The sequence below is a fragment of the Homarus americanus genome, unplaced genomic scaffold (assembly GCF_018991925.1).
Source record: "Homarus americanus isolate GMGI-L3 unplaced genomic scaffold, GMGI_Hamer_2.0 scaffold48406, whole genome shotgun sequence".
NCBI classification, from domain to species: domain Eukaryota; kingdom Metazoa; phylum Arthropoda; class Malacostraca; order Decapoda; family Nephropidae; genus Homarus; species Homarus americanus.
In genome coordinates this window covers 604,160-630,912 of record NW_024753828.1, presented here as the reverse complement: position 1 = coordinate 630,912, position 26,753 = coordinate 604,160, and the positions used below count along the sequence as shown (strand labels likewise).

The window sequence follows — 26,753 nt, the reverse complement described above, 5'->3', positions numbered from 1 at the left end:
GTGTGAGCTCTTTCAAGACAAGACTTGACCAACACTGGAGCGGGTTCAGGTACATTCAGGAGCCGGTGCATGCCCAGTACTTGCCAACAGTGCGTGATAGAGACGTGACCGATCGCCCGGGCGGCTAGCGAGCCGATCAGTGGCGAAGAGGATAAAAGTAAAAAGTAAAAGTAATATCTCATACCCCCACAGGACAAGAGAATATTTCCCCGGGAAATAGGATGAACTTAAAGACTATTGGGTAATAGAATAATTTTGATGTTTCACAAGAAATTTAATAAAATTGTCTCCTAGGAAGTTGAATAGAATTGGTGTCTCTTAGGAAGTAGAATGCAGTTGTCCCTCAGGAAATGTTTTCATTTCTCTATACAGTACTTGTATACATGGATAACAGTAATATGAAGTAGATTAAAGTGTTTCAAAATAACAGAAAAAGTCATCTTTTATTACTTTGAATTATGTTAGTTGACTAAGCTTCGAGCTAACCAGTGGTGAAGAGAATAAAGTATAAAGTAAATGTTTGATTGTTTGAACTGGTAGTTATGAGAGGAGGTTGGCGGTGGTGATGCGCCTCTTGAGCTTCACGTGCCGCCCGCGTTCACTCCTGTGTACAGAATCCAAAACATGGGGAAGAATAAGAAGGAAAAGGCCGATAACCCCGACGAAAGTCAGGTTATTGAAGTAGAACAAGAAGAAATAAGCTATGAAGACAAGCTTGAATACGTCAGCATCATCGCCAAACCGATGGCATCTAAGAAATCGGCGGGAAGAATCTATAAGTTGATCAGGAAAGGTGAGACTGGCTGGTGCACGTGTGTGTGTGTGGGACTGTATTAAGGGCAAGACAGCCAAGTGGTACGTTTTGTTGAAGAATTTTCTGATATATCATTGTTTATAATATTTGAATTTTAGGAGATGCGAAGATTGCCGTTAGGGCTTTATATAATAGTAAACTAAAGGGTCACATCTGAAGTAGCCGTGAAATGGCTAATTCAGGGAAGTGTTTCATTACCTTAAGAATAATGCCAATCTAGTGTAGGCCTGTTAAAATTTGGGTAAAATTATCATTTCGGTTATCCACCTATTTGAAAGTTGAAATTATGTTTTCCTATGGTTTTTGATGTGTTTTGAACAATTCTAATTAAGTACCAATTAAAGCCTTCATTTCTACTGCAAATCACTACGTTTGAGCTACCCTTCCCTTAACCAACGGTAACGGGGGACCCCTAGTGGGAACAAGGGTTTTGGGTGGGGGAAAATCACAAAAAGTAGTAATTTGGGTAAATTTGCTTTGTCACACCGTTCTATTAGAAAGTAAAAAATGTATTTTTCTAGTGTATTTGTGTGTGTTGAGACCGAATATGACCTTCATTTGTGGCGGAAATTAGCCGTTTTTTTCTAATTTTTTTTCGTTGGACGTTTTCCGAAAAAAAATCTTGGCAAAATACACCAAAAAACACTTGAAAAACAAAAACCTAACCTAACCTAACTGACTCACCATATGATGGAATCACCTATTTCTTACCTTAGTTGGCCTGGAGACCAGGTTCGTCTTGGAGTTGAGATTCTGACACAACGCCACATATATTGGTCTTTGCAATATTTACATTCAGTCTTGCTCTTAGTACACTTTACTGAGGTTGGAAGAACACCATGCGATCGAAAAAATGCTATAGTTTCTACGTTTATTTTCCAAAAACTCGCAATCAGCTCCATATACTTTAAGTGACACCCATCGCAGACTTCCATGGTCGGAACTGAACTTGAATTTCAAAATATGAGACCCAAAATAAAACTCGAATTGGATTGGGCCAAATACAGTATACTGTAAATTAAACCCAAAATCATTTTAATTGGTTCCAAAAGCAAAAACGCTTTTCATTGGCTGCGTGACGTGTACGGAAACGCATGCGCGTGATGATTTATGAAGGAGACACGCAGTGTTGGACGTGAGGCAGGCGGTAATGGAGGAAGATTAATGGAAGAAAATAGAGAAAATTTTGGATATGCGATTTCCGTTATTATACATTTCCGCAAGTAATGTAATAAATGAAAATTATCTTATAATTAGACGTCTTATTCGAATATGATAATAGATTAGTGGTAGGAATGAACGGTGTGTAAACGCAATAATACCGTAATTTGTGATAGAAATGGGTATTATTATCATTTAGGTTTTCCAGCAAATTTTAAGTTTAGGTTCTCCAAAGTATTTTGTGTAAATTTTTACTTTCGGACATGAAACCCTAGGGGTTGACCACTTTGTGTTTCTAGTGTATTTTTGTGTGTTTTAAACGAATATGACCTTCATTTTCGGCGGAAATTGACACCCCAACGATAATGGGAAAAAACCTGGGAAATCTGGGTTTTGGGTGGGGGAAAACACGAAAACGAGCCATCTAACCTAACCTTTGGGCCGCGCCATGTCTGAAAGTACAATACCTTGTTAGAAGTCCGAGATCACATATTTAAAAATTTTCGTTTTAATCTTCTTTACAATCCTCCTTGGCCAATTACAAAACCACTGATGCTTGTCTCTTCTAAATTTACAGTGCGGGCACTCAACAGACTTAGGGAGAACACCATGATTACTTAGATATTCTTTAGCTTTATCGTCTTTTTCATAAAACTCGGCAATAAACTTAAAATAATCGTAGGAGCACGATTAACACCCAACCTCAACCACGGCCATTGTCACACTGGTCTCTGGTCATTGAATTTCAAAGCCGTAGATTTTTAAATCCTTACCCAGGCTGCTTTGAAAAATGCGAATGTGATTGGTCCAAAATATTCGCGGGCTGATTTTGATACATCATTGGTGACGACTGGATGACGTCAGTCAATATTGCGCCTGCGTGACCCACAACTAACTTTGTTTCACGGCGGTAACATCTCCAGACAGACGAAGACTGAAAAAAATAAAAAATCAATTAAATTCAATTGTGTTGCTATTATCCATTTCTGCCATGTATATATATGGGGCTCAGAATAAGGAGATCTAAATGTTTAAGCAGTTTATAACCTTCGGGCGCACTATGGCCGAAAGTAATATAATAACATATATTTTTTATGTGTTTTTAATGATTCTGACCTACTTCCAAATAGGTGGATGACTTAAATAATAATTTTACCTAGAAATAAAAGTCAGAATCATCCAAAACCTAACCTAATCTAACCTAACCTAACTTGAACCTAACCCTAAAATCTAGCCTATCCACCTGTCTGCTTACCTGAATTAGACTCAGAAAACTTGGAGTTGGGGTCATTGGGTTCCTCCACCTTGTTATCTACACGTCTCACTGGCCGCTGTTTCTCTGACTGCGGGGTGTAGAGCTTGCTGGCAGTAATGAGGTACTAGTGTAAGAGCTTGTCCTCGCTGAACTGTGTGATTAACAAGTAGTGTGCCAAGTACTGCTTGAAGTAGGCGGACTTGTGGGTTAGGGTCATCTTGTACCCTAGACAACTCATACCCAAGATAAGTCGAACTCAAAAAAGTTAACTCGTACCCATGCCAACTCGTACCTAAGATAACTTGTACCTAAAATTACTGCACCCAATTCAAGAGATGATCCATACCTATTAGTATATACTGTACATATACCATGCATAGGTAACTGCTGTCATAGCGTTATTATAGCTTATTACCAACTATACAAGGGGGCTCCCAGAATGAAATAAAAATAGAAATGAATTTAACACAGTTCGGAGGAGTTGTATAATATTTTAGCTTCATCTATGATTATAAACTGGGTGATATAAACGTTTAAAATACAGTACAGCTCCTCCCCGACTTACGACCTATTCAACTTATGTCCACTTGCACTTACGACCTGCCTCAGTCGTACCAAAATTTGGTCAAATTACGTATTTTCGAGTCCCAAAGTGGGGAATTTTACTATTGGAATCACACGCCATCACTGTCACACTAAAAGGTATGTCCCTCAATATTGTCAATGCCTATGTGCCTCCCTCCACCCCTACTGTACCTGTCCCACCACACCATATCACCTACACCCCCACTGTACTTTGCCACGCCTAGTACATTGGCAATCCTGAGCCTGGCCTCACTGTTTGTAAACTTTGTGGTCAACCCCACTCTCACGCCCTCTCTCACTGCATCCTCACTTGCCCTATGACCTCCTACAGGTCCCCAGCCATTACCAACACCTCGTCCCTTCCTGACCAGATATCCCTCCTCCTAGAGACAGGCCTGGCAGTTGACATTATTAGGGACCTGCCACGCTTTGCCTTAACAGATAAATTGTACCAGGAATTTTCCCCCCACAAACTCATCATTCTGTCACTTTATGTAACTTGCTGCTAAAACGCATGACCCTTCAGGCTTTTACGCCCTTAATGCATGAGTCATAAAAGCAAGCAGATGGGCACTGTAAACGCTTCTGCGCTTCACCTTGCACAGGATGTAAAGGGGTGCCCAATAAATTAGCCCCCTTGGGGGCAATCTAAAAAAATCTATTGGAATCAGTAGTTCAGACAATTCAAAGACAAATTTCTTCTATAACATTTCCCTTACATAGGCCGGGGGGGGGGGGGCAAGTAGGAAACTAAAACCTAACCTAACCATAGTTGATGAGAAAAACAAGCAGCAAAAGCATTGTTAGAAGACCTCACCAACCTGATCAAAGAAACCTCCCTAACTTACTAGCCATGAGGCTCAACCCTCCGGCTTATTAAACAAAAAGAACTTACTATTGTATCGTTTAATTTTATCTTTTTTTTTTTTTACATGAGAGCAGTGGCCTGATCGGTGTGGCTCAAACATATATTGGCTACTGGTGTTGATCGGAGATGATTGGCTGTGTACCACTGCATCACGCCAGGATAGGCAAAGTAGTACTCGCCAAGTCGCTTAATTATCTACCAAACGAAAGCAATTCCCTAAAAAATTATTATTATTCAGAACTCACTGATGAAAATATAGTAAAAATATAACATCAAAACAAATACAGTGATCCCTCGGTTAACAAACGCCTCGGTTAACGAAATTTCGGTTAACGAATTACCTAATATAAGATTCTTCACTTCGGTTAACGAAAAAATTTCGGTTAGCGAATTCCTTACGAATTTTTCCCAACATGTTTTCGCCTGCTCACACATGTAGTATTAGTCCGCCAATACAGTAATCGTTTTTAGGGCTTAAATTCGTTACCATTTGAATAAATATCAAGAAGGTTGTACTATTCAATAATTTTCCAAGTTTTATATTAAAGTTTTTAGTCATTTTAACAATTATTTAACATAATTGAAGTACAGGGAACTAGATTTTAGTGTGCCAAACAGCCACTCAACACACCCAAAATGGCGTCAGTTTGTGTCCCAGCTCAGTGGAGGAAGCTTCTTGCTTGAGACTCTCTTGTATATAAACTATTTTTACAGTACAATTATTGGTCATTCTGGAGTTTATTTTACATATTGACAATATATCGCACAGTGCAGTGATGATTTAAAGAAAATAATCTTGAATTACACCAAGTGAACTAAAATTTTATGGGTGAAATGGCAGCATGGGGTGACTTCTCTTCCAGCCCAATGCCTTCTCTTCTCCCTTCTCCTCTACCCCCATCCTATTTCCCATCATCATCAACCAGGAGCCTTCTATATACACACCTCAAAGTAAGTGTACTTTACTGCATATATTTTTAGTTTGTATGTAATTTTCAGTGAGCTGGAACCAATTACCCAAAATCCCATTGAAACAATGGTTTCGGTTAACAAAATTTTCGGTTAACGAACGACCTTCTGGAACGAATTGTGTTCGTTAACCAAGGGACCACTGTAACGTGTTGGCTGGCTGTAAAGTCCTCCATATTAGCCAATATCACTTGTACAGTTTTTCCCATTTTGAATTTATGGAGATAACGCCACGAAGTTCACTCCATCCACCATATTGGGTTCCGTGACTCATATTTTACTGTAGGTGGGTTAGTTTGGTTCAATTTAGAAATGTTATATTGTAGAATGTAGCAGTAACAGTTAATTTAGGAATTTTATCAGTTTACTAAAAGCATAACATTCTGGAAGTACAGTATTCCCTAAACCCTTTGGATGCGACATGCGGGTAAACCCGCCCAAAATATTATATTAATTAAATGCGACAAGCGGGGATATCCCACGGCCTTGAAAAAACTTCCCCAAATGAGACGACATGCGGACATATTATGTATTGAGGTATAGGAGTATTTCCTGAATGCAATATAGCTTATTTTTGTACTATTTTGTTTGATATTATCTGAATATGTAATACATATCTAAATTTGCTGTTTAGTAACCAAATTGATTAAATTTATTTGCCATATACCAGACATTGATTTATACCAATTTCCTGCATTTTTGGGTATAAATGTCATTTTTTCTCTAAAATTTGCACACATATGTGAATTTTTGTTCCAGATTTGGAAAATATACTAAAAGTTCTCTAGGAAAAACATATAGAAAATGTGATTATATGAAATTCATTTTTGGCAGGATAATTGACACTTTTCAGGAACCGGCGCGAAATTTAATTACGCACCTAAAGGGTTAAAGCTCACTGGGGTTAGGTAAAATGGACCCCGTGAGAAAGCAAAACCCGCGAGTTTTTCATGCCATTCCCAGGAGTGTGTAAAATACATATATAAATAGCTATATGCACATGTATAACAACACTATGTATGCATAAGACATTATAATGAATATGAAATAACATAAATAAATAAACATAAAAATGAAATACACTGTGACACTGAATGGACATTAGGTCCACAGAGTGATAGTTGGGGTAGTAGTGACAATGCAAAGACAACACCTCTGAAATGTCAGCTGATCTGGTGCACAGGATGTAAACAATCCCTGTACTGGACAGTTCCTAGTGGACATGCCCGGTACCGATAAATATTTGTAATATTTATACCGGGTAATTTTGCTTTAGGGCACACAACTTTCCTACCCCAAATCTATTATCATTTTCGAATAAGACGTCTAATTTTAAGATTATTTTCTTCTATTACATTACCGTTGCAAACGTATATTAACGGAGATAGCGCATTCCAAATATTTCTCTATACTCTTCCTTTAATCTTCCGCCATTATCACCTACCCGACCTCCCACTCAGTGTGTTTCCTTCATAAATCATTACGCGCATACTTTCCCGTACACATCATGGGCCAATCAAAAGCACTTTTATTTTTTTCTCCAATTAAAATGATTTGTGGTTTAATTTCTGGGGCACTGACCAACATCGGGGCCTGGGGGCCAAAATGTAATAATAGTAACAATAATAATTCATAGTACAGGTACTGTAAATAAAATTTATAATAAAAAATAAAAAATTAAAAATTAAGTAGTAAAATAATAATAATGATAATAATAATAATAACAATAATAATAATGATGATAATAATAATAATAATAATGAGCCATAAATAAATAAAAAATTAAAAAAAAAGGCCCCAAATTGAGGCGCAGTCAGATCAGCAACCTGGGACTTGGTCACAATTTTTGTGATGCCATATGGCAGCAGGGTCTACCATTAGACCTTGTTAATTACAGGGTGTATCTTATGACCTGGAAAATACGGTGCTCTGTATTGTCCTGTAGTGTTGACTCCTCTTGATCTCTGGCACACAGCCTCAGATTTATATTATTTATTTTCCATGGCAATCCATGAGTTTCCAAGGGACGGAAGCTTAAAAACAGCGAGCTTTAACCTTTTTAAATGATAAAACAATAAAAAAAGAAGTAAGAAAAACTATACCCTGTATATTGAACTTCTAGAAACTTCCCTTGCAGCATGGAGGGAGGGAGATAAGGGGACAGCTTGTTGACGGCGAGCACTTGTGGTCTCCTACGCAATTAGCAGCAATTTTTAGCTTGTCTTTGTGTCCGGGATTGCCAGTAATGCAAATATTTACTGAGCATAATACTTAGGTTGCCTTTGTGTTTGGTAGAGCAAGTAATGCATAAAATAATAATTCCACAAATACGTAAATACATTTATAACAATCATAGCATTATTTTCCAGTAATACTACACTACAACTACAGGAAAGCCTCCCATAACGACGATTCATATTTAAGACCCTGGCTAATTTCGGACCCAATTCAGTTTACGCCATTATTTTCTTTGTATTTACGACAAAAATATTATACAAAAATAAAGTAATATTACATTTTCATATAAATAATTGCTAAATTCCGTTATGTATTATAAGAAACAAAAAACAACACGCATTGCGCACGGAGGCTGCCGGGCTTGTTAGTGGTGATGCCAGCATCACTAGTATAAACAATTGTAGTGCTGGTTCAAAAGTTAAAAGAAAGTGTTTAAGCTTAGCCGAGAAACTAGATGTGTTAAAACGATATGAAAAAGGTGAGAGGTCTGTGGATATTACATGGAGCAAGCAATGAACATATTTTCTGAAGTGGATCCATTAAGAGAACAAAGCATTAAAATTAACAGGGACGTGAAAAACACATATGACCTTTACCTAATAAAGATGTATACCCGGTAATGAGAAAAGAAAGCGGCTGTGAAAGGTTCTTTTGACAGATTTATTATTCAAAGGCCTAAACCACCAACTTCAGCTTCGGTAACAGTTTCAGCAACAGCTATGATATCTTTATGGAAAGCTTCAGCTTCAGCCAGAGTTGAACCTAATTGACGAAATCATCTGAGTAAAAACTCACACAATATTCATTGGCTGTCGTTATTTTTTAGACTTTGCCACCCTTTGTGAGTAGATTTTTGTTTCACATTAGTAAGTATTATTTAAAACATACTGTATATGGACAGCAATAAGTGTTGCTTTTATATTATGAAGAGAAATGAAGATGTTTTCACATATATTGTACGCACTTATATACGATGGCGTTTCCAACCTATTTCGTTTCTTCTTTACCATTAATGGTTAGCTACTTCTATTGTTCCATTTATTAACATTAAATAACATTACTTAAAACATTTTTTACATTTTCTTTAGTTTCTTATGTAGAAGTAGAACCATCGCCATTCGTCACTGGTGTTGTAAACATGAACAAAAACAATGCCGTCTCGTCTCCTCTTGTGTGTTTTAATATTCTACGTATTATTAATGAATTGCATTGCTCATTTTACATATATAAACCTTAATTCAATCAAATACATATTCAGTAATAACCAATAATGAATATTTGTACATATTCTTAATAAGATAAATGATGCAGTTTCCTTGGGGGTGCACGTACACATTGCCGTTACACTATCATCTTTTTTTCTTTAACATCAGTGGTTACTTTTACTGTACATTAAATAACATTAATTAAAACATACATATTTCGTTACATTAATTTTACTATAGGAACAACCAGGGTCTTATTTTTTTGTTCCAGATGGGTAACTGACATTATGGGTGTAAACACGACAACAGCAATGGCATCCCATCTCCTCTGGTGACATTATTGTTGATTGATACTGTATTGTATAAGGTGCATTCATAAAAATTATTTAAAGAATATAGTTTGCAATTTTTCATTAATTTTATTGTTTGGGGGGAAAAGAGGGTAAAAATCCACACAAAGGATATGAAAAGGTCACACTTGGGAATACATCTCATTATTATTGCTTTATTTTAATGGTAATTAATGATTTGTGATACTATGATTCACCATATACTGCATTATTGGAGGACACATTACCGTCGTTATTTGAGGCTTTACTGTACACTACTTTTAGCAAAATTACTTTGATAAAACATGATGAAATGGACAAACAATGAAAATTAAACAAGCAAAAGTAGGTACGTAATTATGTTCAGGAAGCTTCCCTGTGGCCAAGGTGTGGTGTGACAGGCAAATAGTTAATAACCCGCATTGGGCATTTAAACAATGAGGGGAAAAGGTGCGCGTTCTGGAACGTCACCCGGGGCACACCGGTCCTGTGTTCTGGAACATCAACTGGGGGGTAAGGGTTAAGAGAATACTGTACACTACTGTACAGTAGTCATTATATTAATCTTCTAGAAAATATCCATTTGAATCATTGAAAAATCTGGTAAAGGTCCAGTCATGGAAACAAACATGGTAAACTTACCTTGGTGTTACCTCCAAAGATTCCAGATCAACAGAATCGCCAAAATTATATTTCACAACACATATCTTCATACATTTTTTTACAATTAAGCTTGGTCATGTCCATATTCTTGTAGGCGTGCGGCTTGCGGGCTGTGTGAATCACCGATAACTTTGGTTTACAGGTACCGGAGGCATTGGTGATAAACAGGACGGTGATGCTTTCCTTCTGCATCTTCCGGCCCCGAATCTTGCTGGCATTCTTTACAACAAAGGTCTTGGACGGTAGCTTTTTCCAGAAAAGACCAGATTCGTCCATGTTAAACACCTGGTCGTCGGTGTACTGTCCTTCCTCCATAATCTCACGTAAGAACGGAGGAAAATCTCTAGCCGCCACACGGTCAGCACTCGCTTCCTCACCACCAATGTTGATGTTGGTGATCTTGTTCCTCTTCTTAAACCTATGCAGCCAACCAGAGGAAGCATTGAAGGGTTTGGGCTCTGCAATTCCCAGCTTACGTGACACTGCTGCGTATAGCTCACGTGCGTACTCCTGCACTGAGCGCGTGTCCACCGCCATGTTGCGTCGCGCCTGACGAATCAAATAACTCACCAGCAAATTTTCCACTTTTGCCAGCACCCTGTTCTGGCAATACCTGATCGTTGAAGCACCTGCAGACTTTGTGATTTTCATGTGCTCTTTGATCTTGGCTGCATCCTTCTTGATAGTGCGAATCGTAGATTCGTTGACGCCATGCTGGCGCGCGAGATCAACTTGCCGTGTTCCTTTCTCCAAATCTTGAATGATCTGGTACTTCACTTCATAGCTTAGACCACGGCGTGTCTTCTTGGGCTTAGGGTGGCTGGGTCCAGGTAAGGAAAGGTCTCTCTCTGGTGGCGGTGGTGGTCCGGCGGAAGCCATTTCACAGAACAATGGGTTCACGTATACACGGAGCGGCCTGGAGGGATGAAACTGCCGCGGCTAGGTCAAGCGTCATCTTTCCTCCCTCCCTCCCTCCCTCCCCCGGGTGGTCACGTCACAATACTTTAAGCCAATTACAGCTAGCAGCAGAGGGGGGTAGGGATGCATGGCCAATCACAGTCCGATACGTCATATGACGTCAGTGATAACGCAACAAAGGCACACACTGCGCAACCTTACCGCGCGGCTTGCCCAAGCGGAGGGAGGAGGAGGGAGAGGCGGGCGAATCTGAAAATAGCGTCTCGAGCCGGACACTCACTGCGTATACGTGGAAAAAACCCGCGTTAAGTGAAAGTTCGGCTCTGGCGAGGCACCGCCGATAATGGAAATCGACGGCGAAACCCGCGCGGGTAATATTAGTGACTTCGGTTAACGAACTCAACCGCTCCAGAAGGTCGCTCGTTAACCCAAAAGTTCAAGTAACTCAAAAACCATTGTTTCAATGGGTTTTGGGGTACTGGTTCCAGCTCAAATTAAAAATTTCCTAAATTCAACAAAATGGTAGAACTGTTCACCACTTTGGAGGTGTGTGTATGTAGAAGGCCCTGGATGATGATGGATGAGCGATGGGATTTAGAATGGGGGAGGAGAAGGAAGAAGAGAAGGCATTGGGTGATGAGAAGTCACCCCATGGCTGGCCATTTCCTCACCCATAAAATTTAGCCTTCTTGCATCCAAGATTATTTCTTTAAATCAACATCAGCACTGCATTATATATTGTCAATATGTAAAATATATTTCAAAATGACCAATAATTTGCTTGGAAACACAGAAAAAAAGCGTTTAGTTGAAGAGAGTCAAGCAAGATGTTACCTCCAGTGAAAACAGAGAAACTAACACCTGTTTGCTGTGTTAAGAGGCTGGATGCCGCGCATTAAACTAGTCACTTTACCTTCAATTATGTTCAATAATTGTTAAAATGACAAAAAAAATTGAATATTAAACTTTTGAAATTATTGAATAGTATAAACTTCTTGATATTTACTAAAATAGTAAGTAATTTAAGCCCTAGAACCGATTAATGTATTGGCGGACTGATACTAAAGCTGGTTGCCCAGTCAGTGCAAGCGAAAACATGTTGAGGTCGGTTCGTAAGAAATTCGTTAACCGAATTTTTGTTAAGAATTGAAGATCCTTATGGAAGGCAGTTCGTTAACCGAAATTTCGTTAACCGAGGCGTTCGTTAAATGAGGGTCTGTACTGTGTGTGTGTGTATATATATATATATATATATGTATGTATATATATATATATATATATATATATATATATATATATATATATATATATATATATATATATATATATATATATATATATATATATATATATATATATATATATATATATATATATATATATATATATATATATATATATATATATATATATATTTATTCCCCGACTTACTACTTACGTCAATCCGCACTTACGACCTGCTCTGACCTTACGACCGCCGCAGTCGTGACCAAAAATTTTTTCAAATGACGCACGCATTTTCTATACCGAAACGTCTCTGTCCAGAGCGAGAGCGTGGCTGGCTTGGGTCACCGCGTGGTTACACTCAATCAGTACAGCGCCTAGTTGGTGTTTGGCTATCGTATCCTATACTGATCGCGCTGTGAAATTACGTTATTATCGTATTTAATTGACTTTATAATGACTGGAAAGCGTACAAGTGAGAGTGCTGGTGGTGCTCCAAAGAAAAGGAGACAGGCAATTACTTTTGAGATGAAAATGAAGATAATAATGCAGTATGAGAATGGAAAAACTGTAGCAACAATCTCATGTGACCTAGGTTTCTTGCACTCGACCATATCCACTATTCTGAAGGACAAGGAACGTATTCGTGATGTAGTGAAAGGAAAAACACCTATAAAGGGAACTATAATTTCGAAGAAAAGACAAGGTCCTATTCACTATATGGAAAAATTATTGGTGATATGGATAGAAGACCAAACACAGAAGCGTGTACCCATAAGCCTTCTAATCTTACAGGCTAAAGTAAGAAGCCTGTTCCAAAGCCTGAAGGAGCAGGCAGGAGATGAATGTGAGCAAACCTTAACAGCAAGTCATGGGTGGTTTAATAGATTTAAAAAATGCTACAGTCTACACAATGTTAAGGTGAGTGGAGAGGCAGCTAGTGCTGATGTTGGTGCTGCCGAAGTTTTTAAGGAGGAGTTAGTGATGTGATTGTGGAAGGGAATTATTTGCCTGAGCAAATACTCAATGTGGATGAGACTGGATTATTGTGGAAGCGCATGCCTGAGCGGACATACATCCACAAAGAGGCGAAAACAATGCCAGGATTCAAGGCATTCAAGGACAGAATTACACTTCTGTTAGGGGGGAATGTTGCTGGTTTCAAGCCAAAGTCCTTCATGATCTATCATTCAGAGAACCCCAGGGCTTTTAATCATGTCAGCAAGCACACACTGCCAGTGTTTTATCGCAGAAACAAGAAAGCCTGGATGACCATTGTACTGATTGAGGATTGGTTCATGAATTGTTTCATTCCTCGAGCCAAGGAGTATTGTCTGCAACAACGGATTCCATTCAAGATTTTGCTGATTTTGGATAATGCTCCGGGACACCCACCACACCTGGACGACATGCACCCCGATGTTAAGGTAGTGTACATTCCACCTAACACTACCTCTGTCATCCAACCCATGGATCAAGGTGCTATTGCTGCCTTTAAAGCGTATTATTTACGTACGACCTTCGCTCAGGCTGTTGCTGCTACTGAAGGTGAGAAAGCACTCAGAGAGTTTTGGAAGGAGTACAACGTTTTGTCATGTATAAAGAACATTAGTGCAGCATGGGATCAGGTTACAAAACATTGCATGACTGGAATATGGAAGAAAGTCCTGAAAAGATATGTGAACAGTTTTAGAGGATTTAATGAAAATGAAGTTATTTTGGATATTAGTAACAAGATAGTGGAGTTAGGTAAACAGCTTCAGTTAGAAATTGATAATGAAGATGTTGAACAGTTGGTTGAAAGTGTAGCAGAAGAGCTCAGTAACGAAGATCTCATCGAACTGGAAGCACACAAAGGTGCAGAGAAAGAAGCCAGTCTAAATGTAGAAGAAGGACCTGCACCCCCCAAAAAGTTTTCAGTGTAGCAAATGGCAGAGGCATTTGCTACAATTAATAAAGGAATGCAAATGTTTGATGGCAAGGATCAAAATTATGAGTGTTATGCCAAGTTGACGGAATGATCCAAGATGCACTTGCTTGCTACAGAGAAATTTATAATGAAAAAAAAAAGCAAACTGTGCAGTCTAAATTGGACATCTATTTCAAGAAGTCCCCCGGTGCTGTCTCTTCACTCCATCAAGATGATCCAATACCTTCAACCAACAAGTTTCCACAGTACATAAACCTGTCTGAAGAAAGTGACATTGATGACTCACCCAGCCCTGTCTCGTCCTCTGCTTCATCCAATTACTATAGTCTCCATGTATACCTGTAAATAGAAAATTATGGGGGCCCCGTGTGCATTCAGCTGACTACATTAAAGGTAAGTGCTCAGTCCCACTGTATCCATTCCTCATTATCTATTACTTTTACTGGACTGTATTTCATTGTAGAATTTTTTTTTTTACATTTTTTTTTTATCTATGTCGGACTTACGACCATTTCGACTTACAACCTGGATTTGGGTCCCTAACCCCGTCGTAAGTCGAGACTACCTGTGTGTGTGTGTGATAATAATAATAATAATAATAATAATAAACGGTTTATTAATAGAGTTGTCGGTGGCTGAAAATATACACTTACATTTGATTTAGACATAATGATATAATATGCATTGAATACATTTACAGGGCTGTACAGTACATAAATCAGGCGTTGTTTATTATTTTAACAATAGATGGAATGGTGCTGTTCTTATATCTATCGGTGCGGGCTCTTATGGGCTGAATTTTGTTGTAGTGGCGGACTGCGCGAGGTGGGTGGGGGGCGATGACGAGGGTGGTGCAATAGTTGGCTGCCACACCTTTCCAGTGCTTGGTGGTGGAGGTCACTGAGGGATGACATTTCCAGGGTGGAGAGAGCGTTGGTGTAGCCGGAGTAGTCAGCGCCGAGCATGATTCTGCAGGCCCTTTTCTGTACCTTCTCTAGCTGACGTTGGATGGAGTTTAGGGAAGACGACTGTGTGTGTGTGTGGTTTTTTTTTCCAGATAAAAGCCGATCAAGTTCAGTTCTATTTCTTAATTCACGGAATGAAACACATAGTCTACTTTTATTTTCATTGTAAATTAATCTTTTTTCCTGTTCTGCCACTGGTTTTCATTTTATAAATTAAAGAGCTACATTACTGTCTTAATTTACAACCTGATTGTGGGAAGAGCTTGGAAAATATGGGGTTAGCTGGAACTGTTATAAATTTATGGTATTGTATTTAGAATTTGTAAATTGCCGAGCCTCAGTCAAACTTCTTTTTAAAGGTGTAACAGGAGGCTGTTTTCATAAAAGAATGAAAATTTAACAAATTTCAAAACCCAATTATCCCATCCTAGATATTCTTCATTTCAGCTTCCCAACATAAGACGTATCTCAGAAATGGTCTTAAAGATGTCCAAACCAGGATTAGGAAAGGCGAGACAGGGTAAGTTATTATTTTTATTCACTTGTTTTTTTTTCCATTTATGTAAGCCTTGTTTATTGGATGTAGAGAAAAAATGGTGGCGTATAAAAACACAGAAAAAGTTATTGGAAGATTGTCATTGTTACCAAATAGTCATACAAATCTTTACTGTACATACCCCAAAGAATAGCATTTTGTAGTTTTACAGACTTCATTCATTTTCATATTACTGTACAGTATACCAGTATATGCTGGAAATAGTATGTAAAATTTTTATTGACCAGGATACTGTATCTTATCAGTAAGTAGGTCAGTGTACATGACAGTGTGATAGAAAGGCCATGTACCAGACCAGTCCATCTAATGACAACTCCTTGGTCACTTCTTATTTACAGAATTGTGATATTTGCTGGAGATGTTTCACCCATTGAAGTGATGTGCCACCTCCCTGCAGTTTGTGAAGAAAAACAGCTGCCATACATTTACACACCTTCTCGACAAGACCTTGGAGCTGCAATGGGGGTCAAGAGAGGTTCACTTACTGTTCTTATTCGTGAAAACGATAAATATCAGGATCTTTACGATAAAGTTAAAGAAGATATTAACAAGGTACCAAAGGTTATTTAGGCCATCCTTTGGCGAAATATATAGATTTATATCTTTGTTATGTATCAGTTATGCTATTAAAAAAACTTACTTTGAGAGTACAGTTGGCTGTATGTGTTTGAAAGAATTAATTAAACTTTTCTAAATATTTTTTTACTTTTGTTCAGTCCTTTTGTAAACAATTTCCTAGCAGTTATTATTAAAGATATTCTTCTCAGCTCTACATTGAGGGGTATCCTTAATGTACAATAGGTTTGACTGTACTAATTATGCCTTTCTAAGAAATTGAAATATTTACTTTAATATTTTAGTGTAATGTATGTAAAATTTTTACTTCTCTATTGCTTGAAGTGCAGAATTAGCGTATGGCAAAATATTTGTCATAGTTGACATTAACTACAGGACCATTTTTACTATTTTATTTGGCTAACGCCAGAAAATTTTATTCAGCACACGAGGTTAATAAAGTTTAACTTTTTAATTTTTAAAAAGTTGTGCTTTAGTAATTAATCCAGCACCTTCACATGATTAAACTTAGTGCTGTATATAGCTATTAATGCAACATGCTACAGTCAATTTCACCAGATTTCAATTGCATAATGAGCTGAATAACATTATACTGTAACTATTTAAAAAGAAAATATAAATTTGATCTACTTTTGGAAAAATTTAGGTATCCCAGGTTATAAGATGGATAAAAGGTTTTATGATTTTCTTTTGAAGTAATTATCCACCCTATAATGGGTTAAGACCAGAAAGGTCATGAAATATTTATACCGTGCAAGTATTGTCTACATATTGAATTTAACATCTATTTAAAATTTTATAGAAATTTAGGAATGGAATGTAAGGTATATTATCATAATATGGACACTGAATGCTACATACTGTATACAGTATACTGCATAAAATATCAAAATTTTATCATTGCTAATCATGTATTCAGTTTGAATATTGTTAATAACAGATTAGCTACATCTTGAAATTTAAAACATCCTTATAAAAAGTAATTTGACTGATCTTAATTGCTAACCTATAAAAGGCAGTCCAGACATGTATCTCTTCTGTACCAGAATGAATTTACTGTTGTAGGTATCTCACTTGTAATAAAGCTGTTCTCAGGAAAATGAGATTTTGTAATATCCATGCATTTCTAACTATGCTGACTGCATTATCTGTCTCTGTCATTTTACTTTAGTACAGTAAGGGGCAGCATTTTCTGTGTTAAGCTTCCAATAAATGGACCTATGAGGTGTGAATTAGAAGCCTTTTTTATTTTTAGGTTTTTGCAGCTAATAGGGTACATACCCAGCCTAATCTGTGAAAGTTTTGTGTTCGACTGGGCTTATGCTGATATTGCAGGAGTCGTAGACCCTCAGCAATTTGGCAACATGAAAACTTCCTCCACCACTCACTGTCTTGTCAGCTTTCTCGATTACATATACCGCCATCTCGAGAAACGAAAAACGTCTGTAGCTGTTGCCTTCATTGATTTCACTAAAGCGTTCGACCTAGTCGCCCACAATATAATCATCAACAAAGCTATTGACCTCGGGCTTCGGAGAAGTCTTATACCATGGCTTACAGACTTCCTCAGTGACCGACGCCAAGCTGTACGCTTCCGAGGGGCTGTCTCCACCTTTCAGTCACTCACCTGTGGCGTCCCCAAGGCACCAAGATGGGACCACTCTGCTTCCTTATGCTCATCAATGATGCCCTAAGAGAAACCCCTGCTCGCTGGAAATATGTCGACGACTCCACCATTGGGATCAGCGTCAACAATTCTGCTCCCAACTATACCGCCCTTCAGGATTTATTGAACAGTCTCCAAAACTGGGCCACCAACAACCATGTCACCATCAACCATACCAAGACCATGGTTATGCACATCAACCTCTCCTCCGACATTGTCCCACCTCCTTCCATTACTCTAGGTCCAAACACACTCCAGGTTGTAGATTCCACGAAGCTCCTCGGCGTCACCATAGACAACAAACTAAATTGGAAACCACACGTCAGTGAAGTTATCAAATCCTCCAGTTTCCGTCTCCACCTCCTACGCCGACTCAAGTCCCTCAGAGTTCCTGCACACGAGCTCCTCAGTGTTTACACAACATTCATACTTCCCAAGCTCACCTATGCCTCCCCCACCTGGTCTTCCTCCCTAAATGCCACACAACGTAAACACCTAGAAAAAGTGCAAAAGAGGGCATGCAAGATTATTCTCTCCCTTCCTACTCCACATATCAAGAAGCGCTCAACACACTGACCCTTTCGACTCTCACTGACCATCACCACGACCTCATCTGCAAATTTGGTAAGAAGCTTCTACACCATCCTCGACACCGGCTCCTACTACCACCTGAGATCCTTAGTCCGAGAATTGCTGTTCGACACCACAACCGCATCCAGCCCATACGTGCACGAACTGATCGCTATAAGAACAGCCCAGTCCCAACCATTGTAAAATTATCAATAACTTGTAATAAATCAGTGTATTCACTCCCAGTAAACACTACTCCTTGCACTGTCACTATGTTGAAATGAACTGTAGTTTGAGCTTTTCCCCATCTAGTTATTATATGTCTTATTTGTGTCACTCATGTTACTTGTATATTATTTGTAATTCGTAACCCATTCCCCAAATATGTAACTGTATATTTTCAGCCTTCTGGCTGCCAAGCTCTTTCAATAAACCGTTAATTATTATTATTATTATTATTATTATTATTATTATTATTATTATTATTATTATTATTTCTACATTCTATTGGTCCTTAGGTGCAATGGGATGTAAGGTTGTCTACTCACAAGAGTGTATTTTCATGAATAAGAAAAGTTGGAAAATTAATATTTTTCTCTGACAGGATGAAAACTTAGTTCATGGATCACAAAAATTACAATCTCACTTCTGTATGCTCCCTTAGATACACAGTGTAGGATCTTCGGGTGGCTAAGGACATCGCTGTATTATTTTATGGGCCAACCATATTCTACAGTGTTTTCCTTGCTTATATATTTGTGTATTTTGACTACCTATTAGATCTTCCTGTTGAGCAATACTGTCAATACAGTAATATGCATCCATTATTTATATATTTTTATTTTAAGAAGCATAAAATTTCCCACGTATTGGGCCAACTGGCAGCCTGCAGTGTAAGTGGCGTCACCGCTCTGTGAGGTTGAATTTTTTCACATTCCATTCTGATCCTATTCAACTGAGCTCGCAGCATGTGGGTACCTACCCCCTCCCCATTGTGATGACTGCCTGGTCCCATTGACTGTTTGACATCCTTGTGGAGTGCCCCAGTCTCAGAGATCTTCATCATAGCACTTCTCCCAGTACCAGAGGGGGAGACGGGTCTTACCATCTCTTTGGTGCTGGGGGAGGGCGTGAGTAGTGTGGGAGGGGATGTCCTCTCCTATGTGGAGGAAGCTGTCCTACACAATCTTTGAGTTTTATCTATTAATGTATAAATGTTTTTTACAAAAGTTTTATGCTATTTATTATTTATGTTTTTTATCATGCATTATTTGATTGTAGTCTTCTAAGCTTTTATTTTAATTTGGCGACATTTGACCTAAGCTGTTGCATAGCTAGGAACTTAATTACTGTACCACAATCAATCAATCATATCTGCTCCCGCTAGCGCAGGGTAAGATCCTGGAAAACATGTTCCCACGAGCACCTTAATGGTTAAAACTGCCGACTTTACTTGAGCAATACCGTGTGCTACATAGCTCTCTGTTACCTGGAGGGTGTAGTGAACAGCCATCAACTGATCACTTGTATACTGTACATAAAAAACAAGATGGCCTAAGCTGAATTCAGTACAGTAGAACGTCGATATAAGGCGAGATATGTTCCAAGAGAGGTCGCTTTAAACCGAATTCACACTAAATCGAAGTTTTGTTTCAATGGAATAATTTAGTTTGGTACTTGAGAGAAACACAAAATACTAAAAAGACTGAGAGTCTACCCAGATGCACCTCAGCCCATCTCCTAGAATAAACAAAGCATTGTGTTTTTTAGTACAGTATTATGTTAAAACAAACACTCATAAATCAACACAGCTAAAATTAAGGGATGCGAAATGATCTGTTTACTGGCTGGGAAGATGGGGGAGAGGGAGGTGAGGTGACATGATTGACAGTTGATGCCAAGGTTTAGTGCTTATTTATTTATCTGTTCTTAAGAGTGACTAAGTTTTTCTCTTATAAAATGTCACTGAACTGACATGGGAGAATATAATTTACATTGATGGAATTCTTTTAAGATAAAAATTAATTTGAATTTAAACATGCTATACGTAGTTTGCATTAGACATACAAATTTTAGTTCTAATTTAAGAATTTTACTACAAAGAGCAAAAAAAAATATCTCGTGCAAAATATATGACGTTTATATTCAAATTATTCACTGTCTTCCAAGGATTCCAGCAATACAAATTATATTCTCCTAACTTTAGTCTGTGACATTATATAAGATAAAAACTTTAAGCCTAAAACACCAAACCCTGGCTGGGAAGATGTGGGGGAGGGAAGTGACAGTGACATGTTTCACAGTTGGTGCGAGGGTCTAGTGAAGTATTTATTTGTTTATTATGTTCTTTAGCTTGAGTTTTTGTTTTTTGCTTATAAAATGTCACATAATTTGAATATAAACATACTATAGTTTTCACTAGACAAAAAATTTAGTCATCATTTAATACATTACTTTGAGTATATGTACAGTTCAGCTTTGCCCTTAGGACAGTGTAGTGTGCCCAGAGAAACATTAGGCGCGAAATATTAAATATGATGCGCCAGATTGACTTATGCAAATAGGAAAGATTTGCTTAAAAATAAAACATTGTCCTTAATTGTGGGCGTCACTTTAAATCAATAATCTTAAATTGTATCACTTAAAATTCACGTTCTACTGTATGTCTATTGATATTGAAACAGTTTATTTAGTCAGAAAAATGCAAAGTTAAGCCTGAACTCTCTTGAAGACACCTGATATATACTGTACATTTATCCCAAAGAAGTACAGTATTATGTAACATTTAGTATCATGGAATAGTGCACGTAACATAATGATAGTAAGAACATGTCGGAATGTTACTATGTTTATCACTTTGTTATTTATTTATTTGATAGATGCTGGTGCTTCATTCTCCCACTGATTGGTCAATGATAATTACTAAAACATCACATTGCTTCAACCTATGTACAAGTATTAGATTATTGTTGCAGATGAATGTAATTTGTAAAATAGCTGTTGGTTTTTCTTCCTCCCACTCATTGGTAATTTTCTTTTTACCTGTAATTTATCATTTCACCACATATCTTCTTACTAGCCATTCGGTCGGTTGGATCATTCTTTTATACTTTGATATTAAATTTATTGTCTAGTGTTGGTACAGGGGGAAACCTGTGATGTTTGGTAGAGTCACACTGGATAACACGTTTCTCACATGTCTGGGCAAAGGATCTTGAACCCGTGACATAATGTGAGAGATAACGCGCATTACCGCTGTATTGCCACTAACAAATGGTATTTTCAGTCGCATGCAAACACTCACGGCTAATTATTTGTTTCTACTGAAATTGTTTCAATCTACGACATTCAAATGAAAAAAGTGATTTATAGAATGAATAAATGTGAGTGCTCCTAGCCATCACGCTAGGAGGTGATCCACCCCCGGCTGTGGCTTGCTTTGTTTGGCGTGCAGAAAATATAGTATACATTATTGCAATACATGTACTGTCGCTTTCATCTGCCGAGTGGGCACTATGTAGCAAGTATATTGCCCAAATAGATCGCAGGGCTGCTTCCATTTTATGGAAATCTGAGAGATACTGTGACTTGTTTTGAACAGATGATAAGGTTCCATTACTTATGATCAACATCTAGTATACTGTATGCAGTAAAATGTTCCTTAAATTTTTTTAAAAATTTACCCAACACCCTAAAGAATGAAATGTACCATATTTTACAAAATATAAGACAACCCCCCCCCCCATTTTAGCAAGGAGTATGTAGGAAAAAACTTTTGTGTATTTTCCTCCTGTAGCCATAGTTTTCAAAAAATAATATATATATATATACAGTACCAGTAAATGTGAGGAATAAATAAAAAATAGTACAGTAAAGGGTGTAACAATGTCATAAGTTTCCCCCCACCTGAGAGTTCCTGCCAATTTCTACCTAATAATATGAAGGCCTTAGGCCTGTCATCGACCAATGAGAAAGCCTATGAGGCGTGACGTCATGAAAGTTGTGGCATCCCTTGTGGGCTGACGCAGTTTGAAAAGCGGAGTCTGTGTTGGAATTTTGTGTAAGGAGGTGTGGGATGTCTATGGTGGTGACATGGTAGGTATTTGGGTGTATTCTATTGGGTAAATCCTTAAGTTCCCATTCGTTGTCCCCGTGTAACTAGCTTGGAACATAGGTTTATTATTTTGAAGTGAAACTGTTAAACCCTAATATAAAGTATTCAATAAATACAGTAACTGTTAACGCTCATAGGAGCGTTATTGATTTGTTTTGGAGAATAAGACCCGCAACGATGAGGCGTAGAATATAATTCGGTCAAAACCTGTTAAAGAACAATTCACATATAACAAATGCTGTTATCTCAGGACACATAGTATGAATAATACAATCAATATACAGTACTTGTACATAGCCTATTAACATCATCAATATAACTCACATGTTACAACTGTTGATATATCAGGAGACAGTTTGTATAATATGATCAAATACAGCACAAATATACTTATTTTAGTTATTTAGAGTTTTTAGAGGATTTAATAGTTCACCATCACAGTCACGCTTTAGGATCTAGGGTTTGACCAACGAGAACTGGTGTAATACCCTCTTGGTATATGTTAGTCGAAAGAAGATGTTGTCTCTACTGCAGGAAGCTATAGACTGCCCTGCAATTCGCAGCTGCCTGGGTCGTCGCCTATTTAAACACCTCAGCAAAATTCGTTGTCAACACTATGTTTCTTCTCTCACCCTCTCTCTCGTCTAGTTTATCTTACTGTGGCAGTAACACTCCCCCTGTCGGGCTTCGCACAAAATCACGGCATATTATTAGATTCACTCCGACCCCTTCCGACAGCCAGAGTAGTCACTGGGCGTATTAACAGAGTCCTTTGTCTTCACTTTAACACTTCGCACCAGGCCATCTTTGCTCGGTAGAGCCTCCAGTACTCTCCCTAGCATCCACTGACTCCTGAAGGGGTTGTCCAGAGATGACCACGATATCCCCAACGTGGAGATTACGGTGAGTATTGAAGAACCTTTGTCGCTGACGTAATGTTGGGGGATATTCTTTTACCCACCTTTTCCAAAATTGGTCCGCAATGAATTGGGCATGCTTCCATCTTCGTCGGTACCCTTCTGTCATGGACCGATCGCCTCCGGTGGACAGTGTCTCCGGGTTCATCCGTAGAATGTGAAGCGGCGTTAGTGCTTCTAGATCCTTTGGGTCGTCAGACACTGGGGTGATGGGCCTTCCGTTGATGATCTCTTCTACGGCACAGAACAAAATGCTGAGGCGCTCATCGTCTAGTGTCTGGGTGCCCACCACTCCCTGGAGGACCTTCCTTACAGTGAGGATTTGTCGCTCCCACACTCCTCCCATGTGAGAAGCTGTCGGGGGATTGAACTGCCATTCTATCTGTTTCTGTAGAAGGGCATTCCCAACCTTGTCACTGTTGTTCCAGCCGTTCGCCGCCTCTCGTAACTCTCGGCTAGCTCCAATCATGTTGGTTCCCCTTTCAGACCGAACACGCTTGGGAGGTCCCCTACGGCAGGTGAATCTTGTCAGGGCATTGAGGGACGAGTCGGTGTCTAGTGAGGTGATTACTTCTAGATGTATGGCTCTGGTGGTCAGGCAGGTGAATAAGCATCTCCATCTCTTCTCCCGGGCTCGTCCTTGTTTAACCAAAAAAGGGCCGAAGCAATCAATTCCAGTGTAGGTGAACGGCCGGCCTCCTGGGCGTACTCGATTTTCTGGCAGGTCGGCTTAGCGTTGGTGGGTAGGCCTCCAGTTGCTTCTCCGACAAGTCACACACGTCCGTATTGTGCGGTTGAGTAATTTGCGGTACTTAGGTATCCAGTACGTCTCACGTATTATGGCAAGAGTGTGTTCTCGTCCTGAGTGTTCAGCTCTAGTTGAGTGTACCTCTCTCACGATGAGCCCCGTGATCCTGTTGTCCCTTGGCAATAGTATGGGATTCTCCTGGTCTGGGTGGAGAGCGGTGTGTTTCAGTCGGCCACCTACTCTGATCAGACCGTCCGTGTCTAGATGAGGTTCCAGCCGCCTTATTTCGCTATGACTCACGGGTTGTCCCTGTTGTAACATTCCTAGTTCTCGAGGGAATCCTTTCCTTTGCATAAATCTTAAGACGGCTAATTTCGCCTCTTCCAATTCGCTGACCTGGAGCCGATTTTCTCGGTGATGTTTGTTCTTTCGCTTCCCAAGCTGCCATTCTATAAACCTTCTAATCCACGCTACGCTCTTCAGAAGTTGATGCCACGATGAGTACCTGGCCCATAGCTTATCGAGGGTACCCTCCCCCTGGTCAACGTTCGTCGTCAGCACCGTGGTTTCCTTCTTCACTTCTGGGTCTCCGTCTGTAAGGTCTGGAAACCTCAATGAACTCTTTCGCCAACTGTCTTCTTCCAACAAGAGGAAAGCAGGTCCCCTAATCCACCTGCCCTCCTTGTTGAGCTCTGCTCCATGTAATCCACGGCTAGCGTCGTCGGCCCGGTTCAGTGCCGACATCACATGGCGCCATTGTTCTATATTGGAGTCCTCGTGTATCGTTGCTACTCGATTGGCCACGAAGGAATGGAAGCATCTTTCGGTGTTTCGTATGTATTGAAGGACTGCCGGGATGTCTGTCCGGAACACTGATCTGTCTACTTGTAATTCAAGTTCCCGTCGTAGTTGTTTGCCTGCCTTGGCAGCCAGTACTGTTGCGCAGAGCTTGAGTCGAGGTATGGTCTGCTGTTTCAGAGGGGCTAGCTTGGCCTTGCCACACACGAAGGAGATTCGTTCATCCCACCCAATACCTCGTCTACACTCATCTTGGAATATATATAATTTTGGCTCTTGTGGCGCTCGGAGCGATGAGTCCCAGTGGGTCATATATGGAGCTGACCATACTCAGAAGGCTTCGTTTCGTCTCTGGTTTTTTAGGGATCTGGACCCGGACCTCTAGTTCATCCTTTTCCAGGTCCCACAAGATTCCCAGCGCTCGTTCAGTGGGGAGCCTGTCGTCTTTCAAATGACTTCCTTTACTCCCACTGCTTTCTCTGTCTGTGGAATTGCCTTGAGGACTTCCCTGTGATTACAGACCCACTTCGTAAGTCTGAATCCGCCCTTCTTCCTCAGCTGTCTCAGTCAATGGGTAATTATCGTTGCCTTCCTTCTACTGAGAGAAGCAGATCGTCAATGTAGAAGTTACGATTCGCTTTCTTGATGTTGTCATGGAGACTTTCCCTGCAATCTTGGAATGTTCGTTGTAGCGCATACCCGACGCATGAAGGGCTACACATACCTTCAAAGAGATGTACTGTCACTTGGTAAGTGGTGGGGGCCCCTGGCGGGCTGGTCGTCCGTCCACCGTAAGAATCGTAAGGCACCTCGATGTTCTGGCACTACTCACACTTAATGGAACATTGCCTCGATATCAGCCATGAGTGCCACCTTTCCTTGTCTGAATCTGATGAGGACTCCCATCAAATTTGCTGTTAAGGTCTGGCCCTTGCATCACCTGGCTGTTCAATGACATCAACTCATATTTGGCTGCACAATCAAAACTATTCTCATCTTTTCTGGCTTGTTGGGATTCAACACAGGGTGGTGTGGGAGATACCAGGTCTTCCCGGGTGTAACACTGAGTTCTTGATGTGGGACTCGCTCAGCATGTCCCTCGTCGATTAGTCGTCTCATCTCTTCTTGATACATCTGAGAGAGCCCTGGGTTCTTTAGGAGGCATTTCTCAGACCCGCCAATCGCTGTTCGGCAAGCTTCTTATTGTCTGGGAGTTCCGGTTCTTCCTGGTGAAACAACAATGACCTTGGGGATAGTGATGGATCGGCTCTTTCTTTCTCCTACGCTAACCACTTTTACACTGATCTCTTCGGTGTTTACACTACTTCTTTCTTTCATGATTGTGCCAATGGAGAGGGAAAAACTGGCCTTCCCTCTGCTTGCAGCCTTGGTACTGCTCATCAGAACTCCTGTGAAGTGTAGAAGCCTCGAGTGTACTCCAGAGCAGCCATCTATACCACATACCATCTTCTGGCTGCACTCCGTTATCCGGTGATTACTACCCAGGCTGGCGAAGCAGCGACGTTCTTCCCTTACGAGGGAAGTTCGCTTCCCTGTGGATATGCTGAGGAATGTCCGACACATCTGAAGAAGGTGATCTCCGTGGCATAACGAGCAGCGTTCATCGTCCATTTTTCTGGTTGTCTTTATTCCTGATGTCACCAGACCCACAAGTTTCTTCCTC

General features: G+C 39.6%; 1 protein-coding gene across 1 annotated transcript; it reads left to right on the top strand.

Annotated features, from left to right (window-relative positions):
- Window positions 1-571: 571 nt before the first annotated feature.
- On the top strand, window positions 572-16,379 carry LOC121855530 (H/ACA ribonucleoprotein complex subunit 2-like protein). The gene is made up of 3 exons (XM_042350510.1): window positions 572-793; window positions 15,572-15,644; window positions 16,019-16,379. The coding sequence occupies exons 1-3, from the start codon at window positions 625-627 to the stop codon at window positions 16,248-16,250; spliced, it is 474 nt and encodes a 157-aa protein (XP_042206444.1). The 5' UTR covers window positions 572-624; the 3' UTR covers window positions 16,251-16,379.
- Window positions 16,380-26,753: the final 10,374 nt, after the last annotated feature.

What these genes read in the sequence shown, in the direction of transcription:
- LOC121855530 (XM_042350510.1), top strand. Translation starts at nt 625, where the DNA reads ATGGGGAAGAATAAGAAGGAAAAGGCCGATAACCCCGACGAAAGTCAG. An exon ending in CTATAAGTTGATCAGGAAAG is followed by an intron (nt 794 to 15,571) that starts GTGAGACTGGCT and finishes TCTTCATTTCAG; the next exon opens with CTTCCCAACATAAGACGTAT. An exon ending in ATTAGGAAAGGCGAGACAGG is followed by an intron (nt 15,645 to 16,018) that starts GTAAGTTATTAT and finishes TCTTATTTACAG; the next exon opens with AATTGTGATATTTGCTGGAG.